Source organism: Seriola dumerili, unplaced genomic scaffold, assembly GCF_002260705.1.
Source record: "Seriola dumerili isolate Sdu_G_001 unplaced genomic scaffold, Sdu_1.0 BDQW01000016.1, whole genome shotgun sequence".
NCBI classification, from domain to species: Eukaryota; Metazoa; Chordata; class Actinopteri; order Carangiformes; family Carangidae; genus Seriola; species Seriola dumerili.
In genome coordinates this window covers 1,482,482-1,495,464 of record NW_019174271.1, presented here as the reverse complement: position 1 = coordinate 1,495,464, position 12,983 = coordinate 1,482,482, and the positions used below count along the sequence as shown (strand labels likewise).

Here is a 12,983-nt window from a genome sequence, read left to right as displayed (position 1 = left end):
GAGGGGGGAGGGAGGGGGGGGCACAGCATTGAGGGGCATGTGGATGTGTATTCAGCAGTCTGCCTCCTCACACCTTTGTTAATTTTCCCTGTCGACACAGAAATCAATCCGGAGGCGTCTGGAGCCGTGAACAACATCAGCGTTCATCAGGAGAACGAGAGAGCGAAGGAACAACACTCTCAACAGTGGAAAAGAAGAGACATAATCATGATTATTACATTGCAACCATTTAATACAGGGGTAAACATTGCATGGTTACCTTTGCTATGCTGTTTATTACATGATGCACATACAGCAGCTGGACCAGCTACTCTGGCAAACCGTCCCCCATGTGAGCCAGCGTGATATCTGAGACCATATACAAGAAGATGACGAGTACTGCTGACAAGAACACAGTCCAAACATCAAATGAAACAACAGAGAAAGACACCGTGTTCCCCTTCTCTCTTTAATTGGTTTACGTTGATTTTCTGATATTGTGACGCGTCCCCCCCCCCCCCCCCCCCCCCCCCCTCACGTTCTCGCAATGGGCTTCATCCGGCCTTTGAGTAGAGTACAGAGCAGGGCAGTGTGTGTGGTGTGTCTGCTTGTTTTTGTCTGAGAGCATTGGAAAAAGAAAGAGAGAGTTGTAGGTTTGAGGCCAGGATCTGCTGGTCACACCTCTGTCTGCAGGTCCATGATCTCCTGGCCCACCAGAGGGATGGTGGCGCTGGTCTTCTCCCACTCCACCGTCTGCAGCTCCAGGGGAGAGGCTGCCACCGTCTCCAGGTCCTTCCTCACCCAGGATGGGGGGGAGTGGGTCTTCCTGATGCCCTCCCACGCCCTCTTACTAGGGGTCTGCTGCTTGTCCTAAAGGGAAGAGGACAGAGGGCAAAGGTTTGTCTGAGATCAGATCTGTGATGTGTTTCAGTCATTCTGGTGGATCTACTTTACCTCACACTGTCTCTTAGGAAATAGTTCAACTTTTCTTTTTGTTTTAGTACTCAGTTTCTTGCTGAGAGTCAAATGAAAACATCACCACCACTCTGCATGCTAAGTATGGATCTGAAACTTAGCTTAGCATAAAGAATGAAAACAGAGGGAAGCTAGCCTGGCAGTCCATCAATATGTTTAATCCATACACAAACAACTATTATATATAGTGTATGTTACAATGATATTGTATTATGGTAAATTAAAGGCTGGAATTATTATTGTTGGGGTTATTAGACGTGGGGTTGTGTGAGGTTGTGATCTGTAGTCAGTGTGTTTCCTGCAGTAGATTCAGTTTAGAGACGAAGGAAAGAATATTAATTTTCCAGAACAGATGTTCAAAATAAAGAACAATCGCAGGAAATTGGAACAGGTGGCGCCCCCAATAGGAATAGGTAGTTCAATGGTTAAAGCTGTAGTTCCAAAGCAAAAGTCTGTTTGACTGTAAGATAAAGTGGTGAAAATATTCAAATTAAAATGAACACTTAAACTGATATTACATTTTTTCTGTGGGTATTTTTTTAAAGTGGTTAAAACATGTTTTTCTGCTGACTCTGCCCACAGCAGCTCATCCCTTCTGTCCCAGTGCTCCTGCTGCTTCTCTAACCTGTTACTGCAGGTAACACACTGACTATAGATCAGAACCTCACACAACCCCACGTCTAATAACCTCAACTGTCACTTTAACAGACAGACATGAATTTGTCGTCTAACTCTTGGCAAGAAAGTGAAAACACATATTCTTTGAAATGTCAAACTATTTCTTTATAGCCCTTTGACAAACACTTATAAAAAGATAAGTATAGTATAGCATATATCTACACGACAAGCTAGCTGGCTAAGCTAATAAAGATTTGGGTGAAAATGTGGCACATCCTCAAAACACATCTTGAACCCACAGCGGAGAAGTTGATCTCTCTGCCTCCTCCACTTGATGATTTTACATCACAGTGCTGGGATTCTGCAGGACTATCACAAACATCTGACACTTTCTGAGACTCTGTGTCAATCTGCTGTGACCCTGATATGTTGGAGGTGAAGTTGGCCTTCAGCCGGAGAAGACCTGACTCCAAAGCTGTGAAACAAATGGAGCTCGGGGCTTTTGCAGCAGAAGGAAGTGGGAATCAGCTGCTGCCATGGAATGACTGCAGCTACAAAGCCAACATGTGACTCCCTGCTGTTGGTGACTATTTTCCAACTTATTGTCCCTCTTTTTAATGGGAAGAAAGAAACTGCATAAAGTATTGTCTTAAATCTCACTGCTAGCTGGAGTGAAGCAGAGTGGGAGGAGTCAGTGCTGTTGTTTGTTGACTGACAGCTGGTTCAGGTTTGTAGGGACATAAAACTCATGAGGAACTAAACAGGCTCTTTAATTCTCTGGTTGACTTCATCTCTGTTGTGAAGGTCACTCAGGTTATTGGGTACTTTAATATTTATGTACAGACATTCATTATTTAAACATAAGGTTGAATAATTTAAACTAGTAGCCTTAACATAACTCACCAGTATAGTTTCATTATCAGGGAGAAGGAGGATATCATTAAAAGTCCACTGTGCTAAACTGAAAGTAGCACTTTAGCATTAAGCTAGCCTGCTAGGCTTTTCTGCTACCTGAAACCACTAAGCTACTGTATATTTTTGCTTTCCTTGATCCATTACTAACCATCATCTAGACAAGTAAATGAACCATCACTGGGCCACATGCCTTTTTTCTTCCGGCCTGAATCTGGCCCATATACAGCCCGACTGTCAGATGCCCCAGACAGCAAAAAGAAACTTCTGGCCCAAGATAGGCCTGGGTCCTACACCCGAGTCTGGCCCATATACTTGCACATCTGGGCAGAATCCGGCTGTTGACTGACACCAGGAAAGTTTTCTGTATGTGAGCTAGAATTGGCACAGATGTCGGAAGTAGCATCTGACAATCATGCTGTACATGGAACCGGGTGTATACTGGGCCAGAAGAAAACAAGTATGGGCTGCACTTATTTTGCTATCTGGAGCTACTTCCACATCTGGACCAATTCTGGCGCACACACAGAAAATCTTCCAGCTGTCAGCCGATACCAGGGAACAACAGCCAGAATCTCGCCAGATGTGGAAATGTATGGGCCTGACTCGGGCCAAGGCACCAGACAGATGTCAGTTTCCTTTTGTTATGTGGGTTCTCACTGGATATTGCGTCTACTTGAAACAGATGACATGCATGGATGCAAAACTGGCTCAGTCAGACAGAGAAGGTGAGACTTTTGAAAAATAACGTCGGCCTTAGGACAGGCAGCAGAACGTTAGCTTGTATTAGCTGCTAGCTCAACATGGAGAGTGAGTTTGTCCTGTAGTTAGTATGCCCACCCACAGTCATGCCTTTAGATTCCCCCACAGCAAATTTCCTCTGGCACTTATATTGTTAAGCAGATGCAGTCCTCAAAATGGCTGCGCTAATTAAACAGGCAACTCCACCCAAGTGTGGTGATTTCTACTAATGATAAGTGAAAAGGAGAACAACATTAGATATAGGGGGGAGGAGGGTGGGGGCAGAACAGAATAAAGTTAAACTCTTTACACTCATGTTGGTCTTGTCACTGCTGGCAGAGGACACACTCCATCTTTTGGCAGCTTTGGCATCAACAGGTGGAGACTCTCTATCCTTGTCTGCACTGTGAATCTTCCTGTTCAGGTCCTGAAACATGTCCTGGTGGCGTTTCCGGGTGTGCATTATTTTCTACACAGGAACATTGCACGTTACGCACAGGGTAAACAGCACAGGCTACCATCAATCCTACTTCACCCCCTTCAATCTCACACCCAAACTCTGAGTAAGAAATGTATGCAAACATGTGGAGGTCTGAACAGCTTAGACACATATCAGCCTTTGGTCTACGTCTAAAAAGCTCTGTAGGAATCAAAGAGACTAAAATTACCTCAAAGTCAAGCTCTGCATAGCGTGATTTTCGTCTCTGGGGGGAGATGAGACAGAGAGATTAAAGATGTGTCTTGAAATTGTGTGCCTTAGTTCTTAAGTGTGTCTCCAGTCAAGAAAGGGTGTTTGTGGGACTCGGAGGAGAGGAGTGAGTCATGAGGAGGAGACAAGGTTCGCTCGAGTCATTCTGACCCTGTTGGCACAAGTTTGCAGTTAACAGATTGTGACCGAACGACCTTTAAGTCCTCCGTCACGGAGTGGTGAAGGAAAACTTGACCTTCAGGCTGCTGGGTAGCTGTGGCAGCTGCCGCCTCACACGGCATTATGGGAGTGTGTTTTGCCCCGAAGTGAAAAGACACCAGCAGGCAGATGTCCAGGCCGCTGTGTGCTGATCACCGTGTCATCTCAACGTGCCACTGCTGTCTGGGCTCGGAGCTGACTGAAAACTAACCTTTTTAAAGATGCTGTCTTTACATGGGGCCAGGAAATGCTGGGGTGCTTCTAGTGATGCAGTAAGGGGGCTTAGCATTAAGGGGGGGGGGGGCAGGCTCAGCAGTGGTGCCCTGCACAGACCTGACTATTCATTTCTGAGTGCTATACGAAGGCAGATGGTCTTCAAGAACCTCAAACTGGTCCAGCAGCCTTCGTACAGCCACCACTCAGAAACGCCATGATCTGACTGAGACTCCTCACAGACATATCGATAACTAATCAGTTCATCAATGTCTGGCTTCCTACTTGATCATCTCTGTTCATTATTTCCCATCTGAGGAGGATGAACTTGACAGCGTGTGGCACAATAGATGCCACACAGATGATTGTAGAGCTTGTGACTGTAGTTTACTGTATGAATGGCTGCAGTCCATGCAAACTAATAGATGATGAACAAAAAAGGTTGATGTTTCCTGTAGTGAGAGAGTGAACAGCAAGGAGATATAATGAAGAAGAAACTGATGTTCACCACCATGATGCTACTGTAAATTCTCAAACAAAGCCGGGGGGTGGGGGGGTGGGGTGGGAGGTATCTAACTACATCTTCAGCATTAAGTCCATCAGTACAACAACACTCATCACTCTGTTGTTGCTGTTTGACTCATTTATTCCAATCAGTTCTACTTTGTTGTTTTTTTTGAAGGTCGTTCAGCTCACCACTTCCTGCAGATGTTTCACATTAAAAGCCTCTAGGAAGGGAAAAGGATTATGCACATTACTGAAAGAAGCTTAAAACTGCAAATTAGTAGTGATTGGAATACATTAGTGGAAACAGAGAGAAGTCATTATAGCACAATGTTGCTGTACTGATGAGACCGCTGGCATGTAAATTCATATTATCCTTAATTTATCAAGAAAACAGGTAAATATGGCTGAAGTGTTGAATTAATATTAACATAAAAAGCATCAACAGCACATTAGAACAGGAACAGATCAGAGGACAGGGAGATGTTCTTACATTATTATTCTTACAAATTCAAAGCCTGTTTCTAATATAAACTGATAATATAAAATAAAGGCCTGGTTCTTAAAGCGGATATATAAATATGAAATATTTGAGAATTCATGGTAAGTAGCAGCAGCACAAAAAAAAAACTTTGCATTCATGTCGTATTTTAAATGTGGAGCATGAGGCTGATTATGCTTTGCAATGACAGTTATATGCTGATTAGTTTGGTGGGGTCTCACCTCCAGGGAGCTCATGGACAACGTGGAGACGGTCTCACTCTTGGACATGACACCAGAGTTTCCGGAGTCCCCCCCGTCACACATGCTGTTGGCCCCCTGGGAGTCTCTGGGCATGTTCTGCAGGTTGTGTGCAGGTGAGTCTCTGTCAGAGCATGACACACTGACCTGGTCAGCGGGCAGCGTCTTCAGCCCAAAGCCAGGCACTGGCTCTCCGCTGGCCGTGTTGGCCAGGTGGATGAGCCTCGTCTGAGGCAGCTGCTCTATGTTGATGTTGTACTTGGCCGTCTGCTCTTCCTTCCCCTTGGCCGGCTTCAGAGTGCCCGTGTTGTTGGTGGGTAGGATGACATATCCCGGGCCTTTACCGGCGCCCTCAGAGCTGCTGCCCTCACCGTTCCCTCGGGGCATCTCTCCGTCCAGCTGCTTGAAAAGCTCGCCGTCACAGATGTAGATAGATTTGGCGCCCGGCAGCTCTGTGCTGATTCCCTTCGCCGCGCCTTTCTCCCTGCGAAGCGTCAGAGTGTGACTGTTGTAGTCGGCCACGTTCTGGAGGTGAACCTTCGCCATGCTGGCCGGCATGGTGTTAAAGTTAGATCCCTTCTGCAGGGTGAGGGTCCCAGAGGACGCCTTCTCCTCCCCCTGCAGAGACGAGCGCTTCATAGTGCCTGGAGGGAAAACAAGGACAGAGATGAACAGCTGGACAGAGGCTGGATCTACCTACTGTGGGTCCCTACTGAACCCAGACCCCCCCTTTTCTCAATCTACATTACACTGTGTATCCATTCACTAATATGACCCATGTGATACAGGGCTTTTCAACCAGACACTTAACTAATCAAAATTCACAACCCTAATAATTATTAGTAGATAAACTTTTATATACTATTTAAATGAATATAGATAAAAATAAGCAGATGTGAGTTTCTTCAGACATCTGATCTCCCAGAAACCAGTTCCAGCGAGTCCTCTGTTGGAGAAGTATCTGAACTGACAGGATACGGCTGCCATCGCCCGCCTCGGCCTTGTGACCCAACCTCATTTCACTGTTGGCTCACGGCTCAACGTGTCTATCCCACGCCGTGTCCAGGCCGGTCAACAGCAACAGCCGACCTCACAGTCTCTCTCAGAGCTCCCTCCTCCTCCTCCTCCTCCTCCTCCTCCTCCTCCTCCTCCTGACTGCACACAGAAACAAACATGGCTGCAGCTGCAGAGTCGTGCGCTTCTCCTCGTTGTTCTGTTCCGCTCCTCCAGGTTCCGCCCTCCCGCTGCAGGTGAGGGAGCGCACCTGACACCACCTGTTCTTCAGGGTCAGGAGCACGGAGGAGAGAGGAGGAGGGAGAGGAGGCAGCAGTGCCGCTGGGTCTTTTGGCAGCTTCCAGGCTGTGTGTGTTGGTGTCAGCTGGAGTTGATGTGTACTGAGATCAGGAGCCTCTTCTCTTTGCTGGGAGGCTGCTTGTTGTTTGTTTTCTTCTGATTAGTAGTTTTCTTTGACTTAAACAGTTTAAACCTGAGACGTAGATCAGATTTCTGTCTTTAGTTGCGCTTTACTTTCATCACATTAAGACCAGATGAGACGTACATGTCTAGTATATGATTACATTGTTTTTTAGACGTGTGGCTGAGGAAATTCGCTGTGAGGAAGGAGAAATCCATTATGGGATATTTATTTTGTTTTTTTAAGACACAAAAGAGTGGTTCAGACAATGTCTGACGAGCTGAGTGAGGGGAGGGATACTGAAGCTGATAACAGCTGTTATCTGGATGAAAACAACAATGACGACGACGACTTAGAAGATTCACACACTGACTTTAAGCTGCTGCCAACCAGCTAGTCAAGGTCAGGGTGAGGGACGGCTTCAGCTTTAACTTTGGCTCTTATTGTACATCAATGGCTTTTCCCTCATGTTCATCAATAAAAAAAAAAATCAATAAAAGTTGTAATATACACTTTCCGATGATTCACAATAAAAGCCAAAGGTTTAAGATGTTTTTATTTCATGTCTCTATCTGCTTCAGAGGCTGAGAAATAAAGGTTTTAGTGAATGTCAGGTTTTTCAGAAGACACTCAGGTTTTCAAACAGTACTGAGGATTATTATGTTTTTTTTTTTTTGAAGGTCTTAATGGGTTAAACTAATTTGTTAATTAACTTCCTTATTTGTGTTTATACTTTGTTTCCCTGGGTTAATTTTTATTGTCACTCCCCTCCCCCCTGGATGTAACAAACAACAACAGAACAATAATCTCTCTCTGTTCTCTCCTGTCTGTGCCTCAATAGCTTCTCTGCTCCAGATGATTCTCTTGATATCCTGTCTCTGGTGATAATCAGATTTTCACTCCCAGCAGATATCAGAGCAGAGCAAGTATCTGATGCAGCACTGTCGGGAGGGACTTAATTATACAGCTGCAGTGTAGGAGAGACTCTGACAGCCCTATTTATCTGCATATAACTGCTCAGCACATGTTCGGCCCACTCCCATCAGCCCGGGCTAAACTGTGTTATGCTGCAGTAATGTTGTATTATACAAGTCCAGAACTGAGGGGAACATGCCTCACATCTGCTACGACAACGTGCAGGAATCTGAAGCAGTGGAAACACAGAGAGGAGGCACAAAGAGACATCTGCAGCTTTTTTTCCCGGCAGCACTCCCAAAAGTCAAATCTGATGCTCACGCAAACACAAAATGAAAGCCACTCAGCCTGGAGCTTACCTGATCTGCAGGCCATGTCCACGTCCTTCTCAAAGTCAGTCTGAGGACACAGGACAGTCGTTATTGGATCCACTCTGCACATGCTGCCAATATTTAATAAGAAACAACACCAAACATATGCATGTCCATACCATGAGCTGAGCGTGGCCGTTCTGGAAAGATCCTCCTGAGTCTCCATTCGCGTCCTCCTGCCGGTCCACGACACGACACTTCACTGCCTCCTGGACCTATTGCAAACCGTCAGAGCACAGAGCGTGGTCTCAGCGCAGGTTTATAAACTAGTAGTTTCACTTCACTAACGCTGAACGTGAGGCCTGTTGTAAACAGAGAGAGGTCCCTGGAAGCGGCCATGTTCAAACAAACCAGTAGTGGGGCTAAAAAAAGTATGAGCTCCAAGTTCCTGTGGCACTACAGGGGTCATGGGGTCATCAAACTCAAAAAGGCTCACCCCATTGGGAACTGGAAGGTGCTCAAGAAGTGCCACCCCTTTATCTCCAGCCAATACCTCATCACAGACATCAAGTCCATCCTGACCACTTTCTGTAGAGGGAAGCTTGAGTTGTTAGTGATCCTTCATCTAATTTCCCTCAGTTTTATGTTGCTGTTCTTTCGTTGAGAGCCCAGACATTTCAAATGGAACTAAACGCTTCAGCGTTTCACATTAAAAGCCCTGTAGTAGCTCAGGGGCAGATTCTTCCACTTCTCTGGAAGGTTTTTAATGTGAAAGAGTAGCAGGAAGTGTAGAGTAGAAGTAGAATAGACTGAATGAGTACAGCAGAGTAATAAAGAGAACATGACTCTATTATACTGATGAAGTTAGAGCTGTGAAAATGTACATTATACTGAATTTACCAGTATAAGACTAAGAGCCAGAGGAGAAGTCACCACAACTAAACTTCATCTGGTAGTTTGATTTAGCTCTGACCTCTTCTACAAAAGCCTTTCCTCTGACAGAGTTAGTGACAGTTTGTATAAAGACAACGAGGCTGTAAAGGTGGACTGGAGAGTAGAAAAGTTTTTATATTCAACGTGACAACGTTTAGTGTCCCCGACAACCTCTGTAGTCTCATTTAGACACTCATTAGCAACTGAGATATAAAAGCTTCAAGAAATCAGGACTGAGGTATTTACTGATCTATTTTATGTTGTAGAATAAAATGTGAAAATGTCTTGAGTTTGTGTTAAACACAGACCTGATTTCAGTCATCGAACCAAAAACCCATTCACACACCAAAAACTAGAATTACTGGCTTGGGGTTGTCTGCCTCCACCAAAACACTCTTTGTGTTCATGAGATATTGCATTCACCAGGCCAAAACCCTGTTATGTTAGGTCACTATGACCTTGACCTTTCACCTTTGACCACCAAAGTCTAATCAGTTCCTCCTCAAGTCCCAATGAACGTTTGTCCCAAATTTTAAGAAATTCTGTCAAAGTGTTACTGAGATATCATGTTTACGTAAGGACAGACGGACGGACAACCCGGCGACAGTCAGAGCCGGAGACGTATCATTCTGGACGAAGGAACAGGAAGTGCTAAAATGCTAAAAACTAGTGTCTGGGTCTTAGGACTCATTCCTACAGAACTCTGTTGGCAAAAGAAAAGGTCAGGAGTTGCCATACATCACGGATAATTGGACATCATGACCACATAGGTCAAAGGATAATTTGGTTGATGGTGATGTTAGATGAAAGTCAAAATCCATAGTCCACTGAGGACACCACTGTAACAGTTGTCAGTCGCTCTGGACCAAAGTGTTGACTGAATGAATGGATGGACCAGCTGACCAACACGGCCATTCATGTGTTGCAGGTAAATATTCAGTCTGGCCTCTGCTAAGATATTCATTGTAGAACTAATCAATCCAGCACAAACTGGATTCCAGCGATTATAGCGTCAAACAAAAGCAGGAAGTAGTAAATCTGTGAGGTCGGTGGTCCTGTACCTCTCTGCGCAGGATGCAGTGCACCATGACAATGACGAAGCCTTCCAGGGAGTCAAAGACAGCAAACAGGATCTGGAAGAGCGCCGAGCGCCGATCAGTGATGGCGAGGACCGCCGACATCCAGGTGAGGGCCAGGAGGGGCAGAACCACGCAGGAGCTCCACAGTGACGCCCTGCAGGACGGGATGGATGACAGTCAAGGACTGCGCTAACAAACCTTTGTCAACATGCCACAAACTGACAATTATGCTGTAAGACATTTCATTATTAGCTAGGATCACTAGTCTTCTATACAAATCAACTCCAACAGGTAACTGGATTTCTTCTTTCATAACATCAAAAAAAAAAGTAAAGGATGTTCTTAACACAATCTTAAACCAGGATCCTATGTGCCCTAGATAACTGCCCACGCTGTTAGCATAGTGTTAGCAGCCTTCAACTCAAACATGCATAAATACATAACATCACCACAAATAATTATGTTACTATCACAAACAAAAACATACATCCATTATCTGCAGATATATATGTTCATAATTCACATATATTACATGCATGTATGTTTTAAGATGGTTCAGTCAAACCATAGAGGATCTAGTGCCACAGGAGAGAGAGGAGGAGCGAGGGTGAGCAGTGGGGAAAAACGAGTGTAATGAGGCTGAAACAGAATGCAAAGATAAACTGAAGAGGCAGAGCAGAGGAGGACAGAGACAGAGAGAGAGTCTGGAGAAGTGTTGTTCCCCCTGCCCATGTTTGTCTGACTCGTTCTATTGGTTCTAATGTTGCACATCAGGAGTAAACAACAACAATAAACTACTCTCAGTGTGAGGGTCATCCAATTATCTTCCTATTAAACGAGTGTTGAGAGAAAATTCCAGAGGTGGAAAAAGACTAAAGACCCTTACTCAAGTGAAATGAATAATAAAGAAAAAGAGAGCTTTTAATATTTCACTGTTTCCAATCTCTTCTACTTTGCCGTTTTTTCAACCCGTGTTAAGCTGCTGTTGATGAAACCTCCTGGAAGGAGGAGGAATATGCTTTTAATGCTTTTAATGTTTAAAATCTATCAAGTGTGACATCTTTTTGCCTGGAGCTTAACACTGAACAAAAATCAAACAACTAACAACTAATAAAAAAAACAAAACAAAAAAAAACAAAAAAAACAAACAAAAAAAAAACCAACACAACATAAATGGAGAGTCTGTTGCTGACTCTGGTCTTAGACAAGAATATACATTAACCTGAATCCTGAATAAAACATGGGGAATTAGAGCTAAATTTCTGTCTCTAATTTACCTCTGTTTCAAATAAAGACCTGGTTCTCTCTTGAATGATTTGAGAACTTATGGTGCGACTGTTTCATAAACCTTTGAATAGAGTGTACTTGTCGTAGCCGCTCTAACAGCAGGTGTAGAGTGAGAGGACACACGGTGCTTATGCTGCATTCATGTCACATGAAAACATCATTTCTGACTTTAAACTGACATCCAAATAATCATGACTAATGTATGAGGCAAGTGAGCACATGTTTCCTGCAAGGCATTACTAATCAAGCAATGATGACACAGCCACTAGAAATCATGCACTTATAGAGATGTAATGGGCGGAAATATCAATTAAAAATCATATATATGAAAAAAAAAAACTGTCTGTATCAGTATAACACTGCTGCTAACAAGACAAAGCGTTTTATGAAAATATGTTTACAAAAAAAGCATTTGACGCTAACTACTTTTAATGAATTAATAAAATATCGTCTTATCTGTCAGACTGTCTTATTCAAATACATCACTTTTCTAATGCACATTAAGGGGTTTGTATTTAATGAATTATTCTGCAAAGTAAAATGCGAAACATCAGACAAGGTGATAAAGTAAAAACTGAAATTATTTCCCTCCAAAATGTCAGCAAGTAAAAGAGGAAGCAGTATGAAAAACTCTGCACTGCCTAATTACACGCGCTTCGTTACTTTCCACCTCTGGTATTAAACTGGGCGAGGCGTGTGTCTACAGTGTGTGGGTTTGCTGATGCTGTGCTCCATGATATGAATCCTTTCTCAGAGGTGTCTCCACCCTGCCCACACTGACACTGTGGTGGACAAACTCAAGTACCTCAGCAATAGTTTAGGTATGAAACCGGTCACAGTTAAAGATGCTGAAAGTCGCCACAATAGATCAGTTCTACATTCAGACGGACCACTCAGTTATTTTCAGTCTGGACCTTCATCATCTATGACCAACATCATGTGACTGTGGACTTAACATCTCACATGGTGTTAGATCTACTATTTTCACTGAATGCATACTTCAGACTCTGTGGACCCGTTAGCAATAATTAGCATTATGTTCTTTTGGTTCTCGGATGTTACAAACATGTGAAACATGTCAACACGAGCATAAAACAAGAGTGTAACATGTGGAAGGTAATCCATCGATGTTGGCTGAGCTGGATAGAAAACAATCAATACAACACTAATTAAAGCCTGTTTATACAGTAGAGGCTGACATGTGATTGTAGAACTTGTGGACCATGGAGGGACCAGAAGAAACACGATTATTTTAAAAAGTCTGACTATTGTATCGAGACACACTAATTTTATTTAGGAAGAGATTCTGTTGTCTAGACGAAATAAAGAATAAAATGTACAGGACCGTGGTGGAACCACAAGACACATTACTGTATGAACATTTAAAAGTGCTTCCTCTATACTCATTTCATTCAGGAGATTCTGTGTCAACACTGAACACTGGAAGTGAATAT

General features: G+C 43.8%; 1 protein-coding gene across 1 annotated transcript in view; it reads right to left on the bottom strand.

Annotated features, from left to right (window-relative positions):
* Window positions 1-521: 521 nt before the first annotated feature.
* adgrb1 (adhesion G protein-coupled receptor B1) overlaps window positions 522-12,983 on the bottom strand; it is a 116,462-nt gene continuing 104,000 nt past the window's right edge. Inside the window, exons 25-31 of the mRNA XM_022750937.1 lie at window positions 10,225-10,396; window positions 8,410-8,505; window positions 8,279-8,318; window positions 5,573-6,234; window positions 3,894-3,929; window positions 3,536-3,694; window positions 522-849 (exon numbers count right to left, since the gene is read on the bottom strand). Coding sequence (XP_022606658.1) covers window positions 655-849; window positions 3,536-3,694; window positions 3,894-3,929; window positions 5,573-6,234; window positions 8,279-8,318; window positions 8,410-8,505; window positions 10,225-10,396 — 1,360 coding nt within the window. The 3' untranslated portion in view covers window positions 522-654. The remainder of the gene's footprint in view (window positions 850-3,535; window positions 3,695-3,893; window positions 3,930-5,572; window positions 6,235-8,278; window positions 8,319-8,409; window positions 8,506-10,224; window positions 10,397-12,983) is intronic.